We start from the raw sequence: 14045 nt of genomic DNA, 5'->3' as shown, positions 1-14045 counted from the left end.
CTATAGATAAGGGGGGAGAGTACTTAGTTTTAGGAAATACACATTGATGTATTTAGAGGAGGGATATAAATGACTGTAAATTTTACTCAATAGATTCCAAAGTAATAACTATGTAAGTATATAATCATACATATGCGGTCTACACATCTTTACAGAGAGAATGGTATACAAAATATAGTAAAACGTTAACAAAGGATCTGACTAAATGCTACATAAGGATTCTTTGAACTATTTGTGAAACTTTTCTGTAGAAATAACTTCAAAGTAAAAAGAACTTAATAGCAGAGGTGGCAGCCGTTCCTAAATTGCCTAAGTAAACTCAAACTGGTTTGTTGTTGCTGTTGGTTGGTTGGTTGGTTTTCAAACTGAGGGTTGAATTCAGTAATTTTAAATGAACTTAGTGAGTCCAACCAGAATTTAATAATAATAATAATAATAATATAATAGGATAGACCAGCATAACATCCGAACTTTGAACATTTTAGTTTGAGTACTATTTTGCGAAATGTTTCAGTTCTAGAAAGAGAAAATAATGTGCTGAGTTGCACAGCCCCAGAAAAAGTTGCACTGAGGGGAGATTTTGAGCTCAGTCCTCTTGCGCCCGCCCACCTCCAGCCAGGGCCACCCCTCCGCGCCTCTTTCACCCCACCCTCATGCGCTGCCTTCCGCCCCCGGGCCACCTGCAGGTGAGCGTGCAAACCTCGCACGAGGTGCCAGACACTATATAAGGACCCGCCTCCCAGTGCTCACAGCTGTCTGCTGCCCAGCCCTGCCCTCCCGCAGCTGCCAGAGGCTCGCGGGTCCCGGAACGCATCCCGTGGCTGGGGCTGCCGCCGTGGCATGGGCGCCACGGGCTCGCTCTGGGTTTTCTTGGCTCTCTTCGCGCCAGGGGTTCTCGGTGAGCTGGGAGGGGGAGCGCGGAGGTAGGGATGCGTCTGGGACAGGGAAGGCTTCAGTGCCCCTATGCAAAGCATGGAGCCAAAAGCGGGAAGACGGGGACAGTGACAGACGACTGCCCCACTGGCTTTGGGAACTTTCCTCCCCAATCTCCGGGGGTCCTGATTGTCCCCAGTCCCTCTTCTGGGAAGTCAGAACACCCAGAATTGGAGGTTGAGTCACAGAGGGACGCCATTGGATATACCTGGTGTGGCTGGTGGCAAAGGAGATCTTTCCTACCCTGAGACTAGGCAGTGCTTCTAGCTCTCCGCCGGCGGGAGGTCTGCGAGCGCCTAAAACCTACTCAGGCTGTGCGCACGTGTTTCTGTATACACAACTATGCTCCTGCCCAGGAGCAGTAGCAGAGCCTCGGTCCCTTGACCTAAATAAGAAACACCTCTGGTTCCGGACTGTGGTTTCAGATATTTCTAACTTTGATATGACTTTGGTAAACATCTCGAGTCGTTTCAAAAAGTTGAGGCATGAATTAAAACTTTAGTTTTCTTCAGTGTTTTTGACCTTCTGTGAGAGTGTAAGCTTTAAGAAAGTCTCATTCAGTATCATAACTTTTTTTCCCTCCCAGATTGGCTTGATTTTAAAGTATTATAATGTGTTTTGATTAGAGTCTCTTGGCTACTGTGAGTCTTTGTAATTATCTCCCATGGACAATGAATTCTTAGTTTTTTTAAGACGTTTACTGTATGAAGATTTCAATAACTGGGTGACTTTTGGCAAGTTATTTGGTGTTCCCCCACCCTCAGTTTCTATATGAGATGAAGTCAGCATTAGGCTGCCCTACCATTTCATCTCACTGAGTTTCCTGATGAAAATAAGCAAATGAAGGGTAGATGTCTGTGGTTACTACTAAGTCAGTAATAAGCGCTGCCTGGATCTGTTTTCAAGGAGCCAACGCTTAAATGGCCACTCCCAGTTTAAGGAGTTTGAGCTATTGAATTTATTAGTTCCATTACATCTATTTGCTTTTTGGACATTGAACTGTCTCCTGGTCCTTAGTTGAATATTCCTTGGATTATTTTCTTTGAATATTTCATTGCCTTTATCCCTCTTTCCTTTTCTACCTAGTATAAATCCTTTGAACAAATGCACACCCACAACTTTCTCTGACACCTGCATATGGTACAGCACCCAACCTTACTTCTTACCAGCACTCCATTACAGTTTCTAAAATTTCAGAGAAGATTTTAACAATTGAAAAATAAATTCGTCACCAGCCTAGTTAACTCACTATTCCCTACAGGTACACATTCTGTACCAGAGCAGGATCATGGCCTGGGTCCCTTAATTCCACACACATGGAAAAAAACAAGATCTGCCTTTCTGTTTACTCTAAAAGCTCACATAGTCCTATAATTTGTCTTTTTATCATTCTCATTCCAGTAGTCTAATCCTAAGCATCTAATTGCCTGTCCAATGCCTTCCTCTCTTATAGATTACTTTGCCTCCTGCCTCTTTAACCTTTTAAATCATGAAAACCAAATATATGTGTATATATATTCATGCATACATATAATATATATATATATTATATATATATATATATATAATATATATATAATATATATATATATNTATATATATATATATAATGTTTTCATTATTCCACTCCCTTGCTCAAAAGTCTAAATGGATTCCCACTACCTGTGGAGGAAAAAGCTACTCAGCCAGTCAAGCTCTTTCTGATTGGATTCACCTCCTTGCTCCCTGTGCTGCTCATCCTCTTGTCCACCTGTCATCCCACTGCTCATGGGTTGGCCACTCCCCCTTCTGACTTTTACTACTACTGTGCATTCTCCTTAGATCATTTCTTGGCTCTTGACAAGTTTCCTTCACTTATGTGTCCTTAAGAAACCCTTTATAATTATAATGCGACAATAAAAATCAATTTTAAAAAGAAAGTCTTGACGTACCTTTTTAATATGTAGATGCTGAAAGGAAAGTGACCACAACACTCAGAGCAACCAAAAGATCTTTATTGCAGCAGTGCAACAAACAGAAAAGAAAGAAGGAAAGAAAGAGAGAGAGAGAGAGAGAGGAAGCGCACACAGGAGAGAGACAGAGAAAGCAAGAGAGATAGCAAGAGAGAGGGAGCAAGAGAGAGAGAGAGCAAGAGAGAGAGAGCAAGAGAGAGGGGGGCCTGGCAGGAGGGAGTTTTTATAGCCCAAATCTAATGGGGCCTCTGGGTCTGCAAGCTGCTTTATTGGCCCAAGGGGGGGGGGTTAAGTGTTCAGCCTTGAGCAGGGTTGAATGTTCAGACTTGAGGCAAACAGGTGATAAAAGACCAGATAGAGGCGGGTTTGAGTGCGTGGGCTATCTTGCAGCCAACATCTGTTCAGTCTGCCCTGCAGCCAACATCTGTTCAGTCTGCCCTGCAGACAACACAGTTCAGCCTGCTCTGCACCCAACAGATGCCACCTCCCACTCTGCAGGCCCCCTTCTCCCTCATGGGTTTAGAGTATGTATGATCCAGAAAGCTGAGGCTTAACAAGCAGTTTGGAAGATTCTGAAGCAGAGGTCTATATGGCACACTGCTTTAAGTCAATAGAAAGCAAATTTTCCTCTTAAGATGTTTTCTCACCTTTTCCTTTTGATCCTTCACATAAATGGATCAAATTTCTTGCACTCTTAGACTTCACTCAGGCCTTCACCCACTGGCAACCTGAGCTCATTCTGTGCTAAGAAAACAAAGTTGTGAAATAGGGAGTCCCTCTTTTCCCCAGCAGCTGATGTACATAGCTACCCCCATTGGGGATGATTCTGCTCTCCTCTGATTAAGGCTTCCTATCATCCAGAATAAAATCCCTGCCCCTTGTCCTTGACTAGAAGGCATCAGCTCCTCTTGGAAATTCTCCATTTCCCCCTCACTCTCTCTGCTCCAGCCACACTACCTTCCCCCTCCCTGTCCCTTGGTCACAGGCACTTTGTCAAGCCTTTGCACAGGTGTTCTCTGTTGCAACGTTCATCCTACCTTGCCAGATCTTCTCCACAGTCAAGTCTCAGTTCACTCTCCCTGTCGTCCGACTCTCATCAGAAGTAACTCAGGCTACTCTCTCATCCATAACCCTGTCTTCTTTTCTACAGATCACCAGTCACCTTCTGAAAGTTTCTTGTTTATTTATCTGTTCATTGCTTCTTCCCTCACTGGAAACAAGTTCCACGACAGCATGGTCTTTATTCTTCCTATTACCTGACATAATTTCTATCACAGCACATGACTAGGGGTTCACACACCTATGACAATGGAAATATTCTTTCCCCTGAAGAAGTTGACTTCTCTTCCCGTGTTCACGGTCACATTCCATTCCCTCTTACCTTTCCAAGCTGTCCTCTCTTGCATCTTCCATTTGTTCCACTCTTGAGACCTCCTTTGTGGGTGGGAGGGGCTTCTCATCACTCAGTGGAACTCCAATTCTCTGCAAATTTCTCATCCTTCTCAGCAAATTTCTCCTTGGCCACTTGCTCGTTCCTCTTGAGCACCTTCACCCACCCCATCTCTCTCCTCAAGCTACTTTTGGCAAGGTCACTACTAACCTTCATGCTGACAAAACCAAAGGTCATTTTCTATGCTATCTTTCTCAGTCTTTCAGCAAAAACTTACTACTTCCTCCTTCTTGAAACAGTTTTATTCTCATCTTCCAAAACAAGATTCTGCTCTGTTTTTTCCATAACTGTCTGTTTACTTTCAGTCTCCTTGGCCCTATCTCTAAATATTCGAGGGTTTTGGGGCCTTGTCTGTCTTTTTCTCTATCTTTTTCCTGAGAGATCTCATCTAGACTCATTGCCTTAAAACTCTTTATAAATTGATAACTGATGTTTATTATCTGTATTCCTGAATTCAGTTGCAAATTTCTACATCCAGCTGCTTACTTGGTATCTTCATTTGGATGCCTGCTGTGTTAAATATGCCGCAGCTGAAATGGAACTGATTCTGCACATACATGCACCCTACAGCATGCTCATGCACATGCGGGCTTGCACACTTGTGTGTACACACACTCACACACACACGATCTGCTCCTTTTCTAGGCTTTCCTATCTAAGTGCATGGTAATTCCATCCATCAGGTAGCTCAAGCCAAAAGCCTAGAAGTCATTACTGAATCCCCCATTTCCTTAGTTCCACATCTAATCCAACAGCAAGTCTTTGCTAATTTTACTTCTAAAATATATTTCAAATCCATGCACTTCTCATTCTCTCTCTCTTTAGACCAAGCCTCATTTTTTGCCCTGCTTCTAAAAATCAATCAATTTTCCACTCAATTGCCAGTATATTCTTTTAAAAGAGTAAATGAGGTCATGCAACTCTTCTGCATGATCTTGCCAATGACTTCTATTCAGGATAACATTTAAACATCTGCCTGCGGCCCGAAAAGCCATATGAGATCACTCCTGCTGACCTCACTAACTTACCTGTACTACCCTGCTTTGATACTACATTCCAGCCACATTTGCCTTCTGTGGAGTCCTGTAGCATACAAAATCATTCCTAATATTAGGCCTCTGCTGGAAATGCTTCTACCCAGTGCTTTGGTTGGCTGGCTTCTTCTGATCCTTCAGCCACAACTCAGAGTCTCTCCTCTTTTCAGTCCTCCCTTTACCAACATGCAACAGATGTTATATGCCACCCTGACCCTTTCTGCTTCAGGTGCATTACATTTCAATATGTTACTCTATTTCTTCACAGCATCATCTTATTTATTTTCTGGTATTTATTTATGATCTGTTTCCTTCTATTGGAATATAAATTCTATGAGAGTGGGAACATCATCTCAAGTTCACTGATGAATTTCCTTTACTTGGGAGCATACCTTAGTTAATATGCATAACGGTCATTCAAAAAATACTCATCAAATGCCAGGAAAACCCAGTATTACTGTATTTGATCATAATTTTCATTCTCAATGATAGTTTCCCTTCCTACCTGCTTTCTGACTAATCTTTCAGATAATTTTGTTATCCTACATACATATCCTTCATTTTTTCCAAATGGATTTCTAAGTTAAATGTATGCCTCTTCTCCAGAAACCACTTTGCCTAGTTTTTTAAAATTAATTAATTTTACAGTAAAATGCATGTTGACATGTAATTCATAAATGGAGTACAACTTCTCATTCCTCTGGCTGTACATGGTTCAGAGTCACTCCACTAGTGTAATCATACATGTATATAGGGTAATCATGTCTGTCTCTTTCTACCGTCCTTCCCATTCCCACAACCCCATCCCTCCCCTGACTCTCCTCTACACAAACCAAAGTTGCTTCATTCTTCCCAATCCACTGGCCCCACTATGGATCAGCATCTGCTTATCAGAGAAAACATTAAAAATTTTTTTTGTGTGTGTGTGTGATTGTGCTTTGCCTAGTTTTTAACATGATTTGGGGATAGTGTGTGTGCGAATGTCTTGTCACTGTTTCTTCTTTTAGATGCAGTCACTATGTACTCTAATCTTCACTCCCAATTGTGAAGAGGGTACAGCAACCCTCAAGAACATTCATATTACTTAATGGTTCATGGACCAACCTTTCCTTTCCTGATTGAAAAGACACTGGTTTCTGGAAGTTCTGTCTTATGACCTGGGATTTTGGCAATTTCAAAAGAGAATCAATGTGCCCAGAGAGAGTTTCCAAGTCTCCTTATTAAGGATGAGACTTTTCCATTAGTCTTCATCCAGAAAATGTGATTCTTGTCTCCTTTCCTAGTAGAAAGTCATACTACAGTATGCTTTATAGAGCACCCTTTATTTTTGAAATTTCAAGTTCACTCTTAGTCTGTATCATTGCTGTTGATGAAATCTTGTGGGTTTAAATTGATTTTTCAGCCTGTGAAAAATAATTTGGTATTATCCTTACGTGCATCTGGTAACTAGAGGTTAAACCTCTTGATTAGAATCACAGGTATGAATAGTGTCAAGTCATGAAGTGTGTCTTCATGAGCTCAAACCCTCATTTTCCCTATAATTCTTGCTGTTTTACAAAGTATGCATCTGAGAGCATTTGTAGGTATTGATGGAAGAAACTGAAGGAGTTGAGAAAATAAATAGAAGGGGACCTACAGTGATATCTGGGTCCCAGTAGTGATGGCCATTCTTAGATCCTCTAATAAAAATATGGAGCCACAGAAAGGGTGGGTCTGGCTGCAACTCTGGGAGCTCTGTGAACGCCTGTGGGTTAACCATATTTATCTTTTGACTTTCACCTGAACTGTCTCAGAATTGTTTGAAAAAATATTTATAAAGTTGATGTTCAAATACATTTCTTTTCTGGGAGGGCCTCAGAGCTGGGCACTTTTTGCCTGAATTACCATCTGATCTGAAATAAGCATTAACTTCTTGTTCTCTGCATATAAATTTTGGGAGTTGAAACTTGAGCTCTTTCTCATATGTAGGAAAAAGACTTTTCTAAGGATATCCTCAAGTGTATGGTTGTTATGTTTTTTTATTCATCTCCTATGACAGCATATATCTCATTATCATCATCACCACCACCACCATCACCATGATTTTAAATCATGGGGGAAAAAATCTTAATGACTACTTCTTTTTCTTTTTTTTTTTAAATATATTTTTAGATATAGATGGACCATTATTTTGTTTATTTCTTTATATGTATTGCTGAGAATCAAACCCAGTGCCTTACACATGCTAGACAAGTGCTCTACCATTGAGCCACAACTCCAGCCCCAACTACTTCCTTTTCTTTAGTACCCAACAAAAAGTATTTATTAAGCACTCTGGAGGGTTATATTACTCTTATCAGATTGATAAAATAAAATAATGAAGAATAATAAACACATTTTTTTCTCTAGACCCAAAAGGTTTAATGATTTAAATAATTATTTACATTTTTTTTAGTTGTAGTTGGACTAAATAATTAATAATGCCTTAATTTTATTTATTTATTTTTATGTGGTGCTGAGGATCGAACCCAGCACCTCACACGTGCTAGGCAAGCGCTCTACTGCTGAGCCACAGCCTTAGCCCCTATTTACATCTTTAAAGTAATTTTAAAGGATCATACATGTGCCTTTACAAAATCTCTGATGTTCTTCAGTTTCCTATGCTACTCCCCAATGTTTTATTTGTAAGATTTTTTTTTACTTATAAGGTTTTAGTTTTTACTTAGAAAAACTAGGGCTGTGTTTTTTGTTTGTTTGTTTTGGGGTGTGTGTGTGTGTGTGTGTGTGTGTGCATGTGTGTGTGTATGTTCCAAACTTACCAAAGGGTATACGTTAATTATGTCCAGGGTTTTTTTTCTATCAATTATACCTCAATGAAGCTGGGAAAATATTAGCAACCTCTCCCTTTGCAAAAAACTCAAAACATCTGTATCCTGTTTTCCCCAGGCTCTAACCTCACCATGAAACAAATAAAAAAACAACAACAAAACCCACTGTTTTTTATTTATAAGGATGTAAGAAGATGGAACAGCCTCAGGGTGTATCTGGATTTTTATGAAAAAAATTCTTTTCTCTAGTTCTTCCTCTGAAATCTATCCTAAAATTTCTTTGAACCTCTGAGTTTATTTCTCCGTATATTCATGCCTAGTACAATGCTATGTGTTCTTTGTTCTAGACAATATTGCATCAGTTTTAGCTTACTTTATGGAGATCAAAGTTGTTAGGATAATGGGCAAAAGATAGAAGCAGAGAAGTTCAGCCTCCCTTAGTTTTGATATTCCTGTGGTCTCTGTCTTTAGGTCAGTGTAAGTTCCTGCCAAGGTATCATTTTGCTAAGCCTCATGTTCAGAGTGATCAGTCTGAGTTTGCTGTTGGGACATCTTGGGAATACAGATGTCTCCCTGGGTATACCAAGAAGTCATTCTTTATCACCTGCTTAGAGACCTCCAAGTGGTCAGATGCTCAGCAGTTCTGTAAACGTGAGTAATCCTGTCATGGAGGAATCTTTGGGTTTATCATCACATCTGTATGGAGTAGCCTGTTATTTTCCAGACAAAAGACCAGTAAATTAGTATGTCATGCAGTGAAGAGTACTCCTAGAATCTCCATGTTTCCTTTTTTTCCTTAGGGGTATTGATTGTGGGGGTTAAGTCACCACTGCAGGCAAAGCCTATTAATCCTATTTTCTCCATGACTGGGTTCTATAATCTCTATACTGTATTAGAGTGACGTTAAAAGTTAGTATGCAAGGAATGTTAGTTTCACCCTTCTTAGCACATTCAATTCGAGAAATTGAATAACTAATAGATATGAAGAACTACACTAGACAGTGGGGTTTGGAAGAGACAAAAAAATTAATTCAATAGCTTCTGCCTTTAAGGAATTCCTACATTAGTTGTAAAGACTGATTCTTAAACATATATTGTACTGTATCATTTATTTATAGAGGTAAAGTACTATATTATAGAGAAATAAATAGTAACTGATATCTGCAGGAAATAGAGAAATCCAGGACTTTTGGACTAAGGATGTTTTATCATATGCAGAAGCATAGTCGAGCATGGTGGTGCATGACTGTAATCCCAGTGGCTTGGGAGGCTGAGGCAGGAGAATCTCAAGTTCAAAGCCAACCTCAGCAACTTATTGAGGCCCTAAGCAACTTAGCAAGATCCTGTCTCAAATAAAAAATAAAAAGGGCTAGGGATGTAGCTCACTGATTGACTGTGTTACCACAGAAGCATAGAAATATGGAAGAACATACATTTAGAAGAAAAAAAATCAGTGAGAGTGGAGAATAGGGTACCCGGTAAAGAATGTAGTTGGTTAAGTAGATTGGTGTTTAACTATAAAAGTTCATGCATTTTTTTCTATAAAATGTTAAGCCATTGCAAGTTTTTAAATGTGTGGAGTGGCCTGGCCATAATTGTACTTTAGAGAATTATGCAGTGATATGATGATATATGAGACCAAGGGAGACCAGAGTTAGAAACTCAATAATGCAATGAGAGACTTCAACAGGATCAAAATAGTCAATTTGGAGAGAAATTTCTGCAACCCAGCGGCTAAAATTTATTGACTAATTGAACAAAGATCAAGGAGTAAAGGGTGAATTACAGAAAGGAAATGATGACCCTGAGGGTTTCTTAATGTAGATTAGGCAGATGATGCCATCAACTGGTGCATTTTGATGCCATTCAAAAGGGGAATTGAAGATTATAAGTTATAATTGACCACAAAGTTTGCATCCATGCTCATAAATAGAGATCATCTATGTTAAACAAATAGTGCTCCAGAATGGACTGATCCTTTGAGAGTTAACACATTTTGCCCATGTCTATTTTTTTAAGTTGTAGTTGGACACAATACCTTTATTTTATTTATTTACTTTTATGTGGTGCTGAGGATTGAACCCAGTGCCTTGCACCTGCTAGGTGTGAGCTCTACCGCTGAGCCACAACCCCAGCCCCTTGTCAATGTCAATTTTTTAAAATAAATATAAGTAGGCTCATCAGCAGATTCAGTCAGGTTGGGATTTAATATAGAACACAACCTGTCTTCTGAATCCCAACCCCAAGTCCTGTTTTTTTTTGTTTTTTTTTTATTTTTATTTTGTTTTCCCTTGTAGGTAAATCATGTATGAGTCCTAGAGAACTCCTCCATGGCTCTGTGCTTATCCCTGAGGGTATCAAGTTTGGGTCAACAATCACATATTCTTGTAATAAAGGGTGAGTTGGCAGGATACATGGATACTAGTAGTTCAAACCAGAATCCATCAGTCTTCCAAAATAGACCAGAGTCATTGTGACCTCCCCTTTAAAGTTCATAAGCAAAAAGGAGTCATCTTGACCTGCTCCAGAGACAGGTCTTCAGGATCACCCAATAGAGCATCCCTAGACAGAAAGAGATTAGGGCTACACTGTTTTTAACCTTAAATCTCCAATGCTATAGACTTGAAGGTCCAATTTAATCTGGTTTTAGATTCTTGAATTTTTTATAAATCCTTAGTGTACTGCCACTCCCTGTCATACATGATATTCTTTTTTTCCTTTTTTTACATTCTTTCAGTAAAGAAAGAACTAGTTTTCTAAAATATAATGGTAGCTGGGAGATGATCACTCATCTCTTGTCTTTAGATATCGACTCATTGGTGGCTCATCTGCTACATGTATTGTCTTGGACAATACTGTAATCTGGGATAAGGACATGCCTTTTTGTGAATGTGAGTACAACAATCTCTTTATGGCATCCTATATAATTTCTCTATCCTCTTTTAGGGGGAAACTGTGCAGATCCACATCAAAATGAGTACTCAGGAGGGTTACACTTGGTTTAGGTAGTTCTGAGCACAGAGTGTGATCTATCCTCCTCTGTGGCTCTTACTCCCAACACACTTTCCTTTGATTACTATCTTTTGGTAATGTTATTTTATAGTGAATGACTTCTTAGATATAAAATATATCATAAGATTACACATTGACCAACTTTATTCCATGCAAAAGTAGGTCATCCTGAGTGCCTTCTGTAACAGTTTATCTGTACTCTGAAGTAGGGACTAGGGACAAACTCATAGCTTTTTGAGTTTTCATCAACCTGTTCCATGTATCTTCCTGCCTGGCTACTTCCTATTTAGAATCATCTTTAAGATCAGGACACAGAATTGCAACAAAAGGGATAAATGGTAGGCTGAGTTGAAGTTTGGTTTATAAGAATGAAAACAAAATTCTTAGGAAGTATAACATCTAAATGCCTTCTCTCTTTTCTGACCTACCTCCTTAAAAGCTATTCCTTGTGAGTCACCCCCAACCATCTCCAATGGGGACTTCTATAGGACCAGTGAAGATACCTTTTACTATGGCATCGTGGTAACTTATCATTGCAATGTTGGACCACGTGGGGAAAAGCTGTTTGACCTCGTGGGTGAGAAGTCAATATATTGCACCAGTCAAGACAATCAAGTTGGTGTCTGGAGCAGCCCACCCCCTCAATGTATTCCTCAAGTCAAATGCCCATTTCCAGAAATTGAAAATGGAATTGTGGAATCCGGATTTAAACGTTCGTTTTTCTTAAATGATACAGTGATGTTTAAGTGTAAACCTGGCTTTACCATGAAAGGCAACAACATGGTGTGGTGCCAACTAAACAGCAAGTGGAATCCTCCACTGCCAACATGCTTCAGGGGTAAGTTGGGATGAAATTCTGGGTATCTGGAAATAAAATTAGTGCCTTGGCAGGATAAATACATGGGACGTACAGGAAGAGTAGGAAAAGCAAACCATATGTTTCTGGGATTCTTTTAAAAAATTTGGAAGTAATATCTAAATGTTGAAGGGGTAGAAAATTTTATTATTATATTCTGGGACATTACTAGATCTGCATTAATATAGGGAATATTATAAGACACTTTTTAAAAAAACTCTCAGAATGGATTAAAGACTTAAAATGCAAGACATGAAACTACTGGAAGAAAACATAAATGAAATGCTTCAAGACATTGGAATTGGCAAGGATTTTTTTGAATAAGACCCCAAAAGCACCTGACACTAAAAATCTGTACATCAAAAAAAAATGACCAACAAAGTGAAGAGGCAACATACAGAATGGAAGAAAATATTTGTAAACTACATATCTGGCAAGGGGTTAATAACCAGACTACACAAGGAACTCAAACAACTCAAAAGCAAAAATTTTTAAATAATTAAATTTAAAAATGGACAATAGACGTAGTCATTTCGGGAAAAGAAGACATATGAATATGAATAGCTAATATATGAAAAAAATTCTTAACATTACTAATGATCAGAAAAAAATGCAATATGACATCATCTTATTCCAGTTAGAATGGCCATTATCAAAAAGAAAAACTGTAGCATGTGCTGATGAAGATATAGAGAAAAGGGAATGCCTACATAGGGTTATATAAATGTAAAATTTGTACAGTCATTATGGAAAACAGTAATGGAGTTTCCTCAAAATATTAAAAATAGAAATACTATATGAAGCCAGCAGTCCCACTCCTGGGTCTATATATATTTAAAGGAAATGAAATCAGTGTGTTGAAGAGACCCTGCATTTCCATATTTACTGAAGCATTATTCATAATAACCATGAAGTGGAAACAGTCTAAATATCTATCAGCTGAAGATGCATAAAGAAAATGTAGTGCACAAACACAATGGAAGGCTATTCAGGAATAAAATGAGAAGAAAACCTATCATTTATGGCAACCTGGATGGAACAGGAGATCATTATGTTAAGTGAAATAATCCAAGGCACAGAGAGGCAAATACTACATGATCTTACTCATGCATGGAATCTAAAAAAGTTGATCTCATAAAAGTTGATTATAGGATAGTGGCTACCAGAGCCTAGGATGAGATGGGGGGCGGGGGAAGCTGAGGAGACATTGACCAATAGATACTAAGTGATAAGAGAAATAAATTCTAGTGTTCTGTTGCACAGTAGGATGATTCTATGTAATAATGATATACAGTACATTTTTTAAAAGATAAAAGAAACAATCTTGAAAAAATTCACCACAAAAAATGAAAAATATTTTAGAATATTGCTATATTTACCATGACTTGAATATTATACAACATATTCATGTACCTGAACATCACATGGTATCTCATATATTGGTACAATGTTGTTCCAATTAAAAATAAAATAAATAATAACAAAATAAATAAACTGGGCGCAGTGGCACATACCTATAATCCCAACGGCTTGGGAGGCTGAGGCAGAAAGATTGTGAGTTCAAAGCCAGCCTCAGCAACTTAGCAAGGCCCTAAGTAACTCAGTGAGACCCTATTTCTAAATAAAATATAAAATAAGGCTGGGAATGTGTCTCAGAGGTGGAATTTGAGTGCTCCTGAGTTCAATCCCTATACCCGCCCCCCCAAATATATTATATATGTAAATATATTATATATAGAGAGAGAATCACAAAGTCAATAGAGATTATATCTATCTATCTATACCTATCTATCTATATATATTTAGATTTCTTTAAATGAGGATAAAATGAGCTGTCAATCCTATTGGCCATGTCAATTGGGGAAATTAGGTGAGATCAGAATTTGATTCAAAATATCATGGACATTATACATTTTCATATTGAGAAATATAACCTTTATGAAAGAAGGCTAATAGTCTGATTGGGTCTGTTCTCCCATTCTTCCCTTCTCCCCTACTCTT

The 14045-nt window shown here is 38.7% G+C and overlaps 1 protein-coding gene across 10 annotated transcripts in view; it reads left to right on the top strand.

The window, feature by feature from the left end:
• The first annotated feature begins 737 nt into the window (after positions 1-737).
• Positions 738-14045, top strand: part of Cr2 (complement C3d receptor 2) — a 37685-nt gene continuing 24377 nt past the window's right edge. For 4 of the 10 annotated variants that reach the window (XM_048809477.1, XM_048809474.1, XM_048809476.1 and 1 more), the window contains exons 1-5: positions 738-898; positions 8648-8827; positions 10474-10573; positions 10982-11067; positions 11628-12026. In XM_048809477.1, coding sequence (XP_048665434.1) covers positions 841-898; positions 8648-8827; positions 10474-10573; positions 10982-11067; positions 11628-12026 — 823 coding nt within the window. In that variant the 5' untranslated portion in view covers positions 738-840. Of the gene's footprint in view, positions 899-8647; positions 8828-10473; positions 10574-10981; positions 11068-11627; positions 12027-14045 lie in introns of those variants that run through there. The other 6 variants (XM_048809480.1, XM_048809478.1, XM_048809482.1 and 3 more) reach the window with 4 other exon arrangements.

This window comes from Marmota marmota, unplaced genomic scaffold, assembly GCF_001458135.2.
Source record: "Marmota marmota marmota unplaced genomic scaffold, marMar, whole genome shotgun sequence".
NCBI classification, from domain to species: domain Eukaryota; kingdom Metazoa; phylum Chordata; class Mammalia; order Rodentia; family Sciuridae; genus Marmota; species Marmota marmota.
This window is presented reverse-complemented; position numbering and strand designations above follow the sequence as displayed.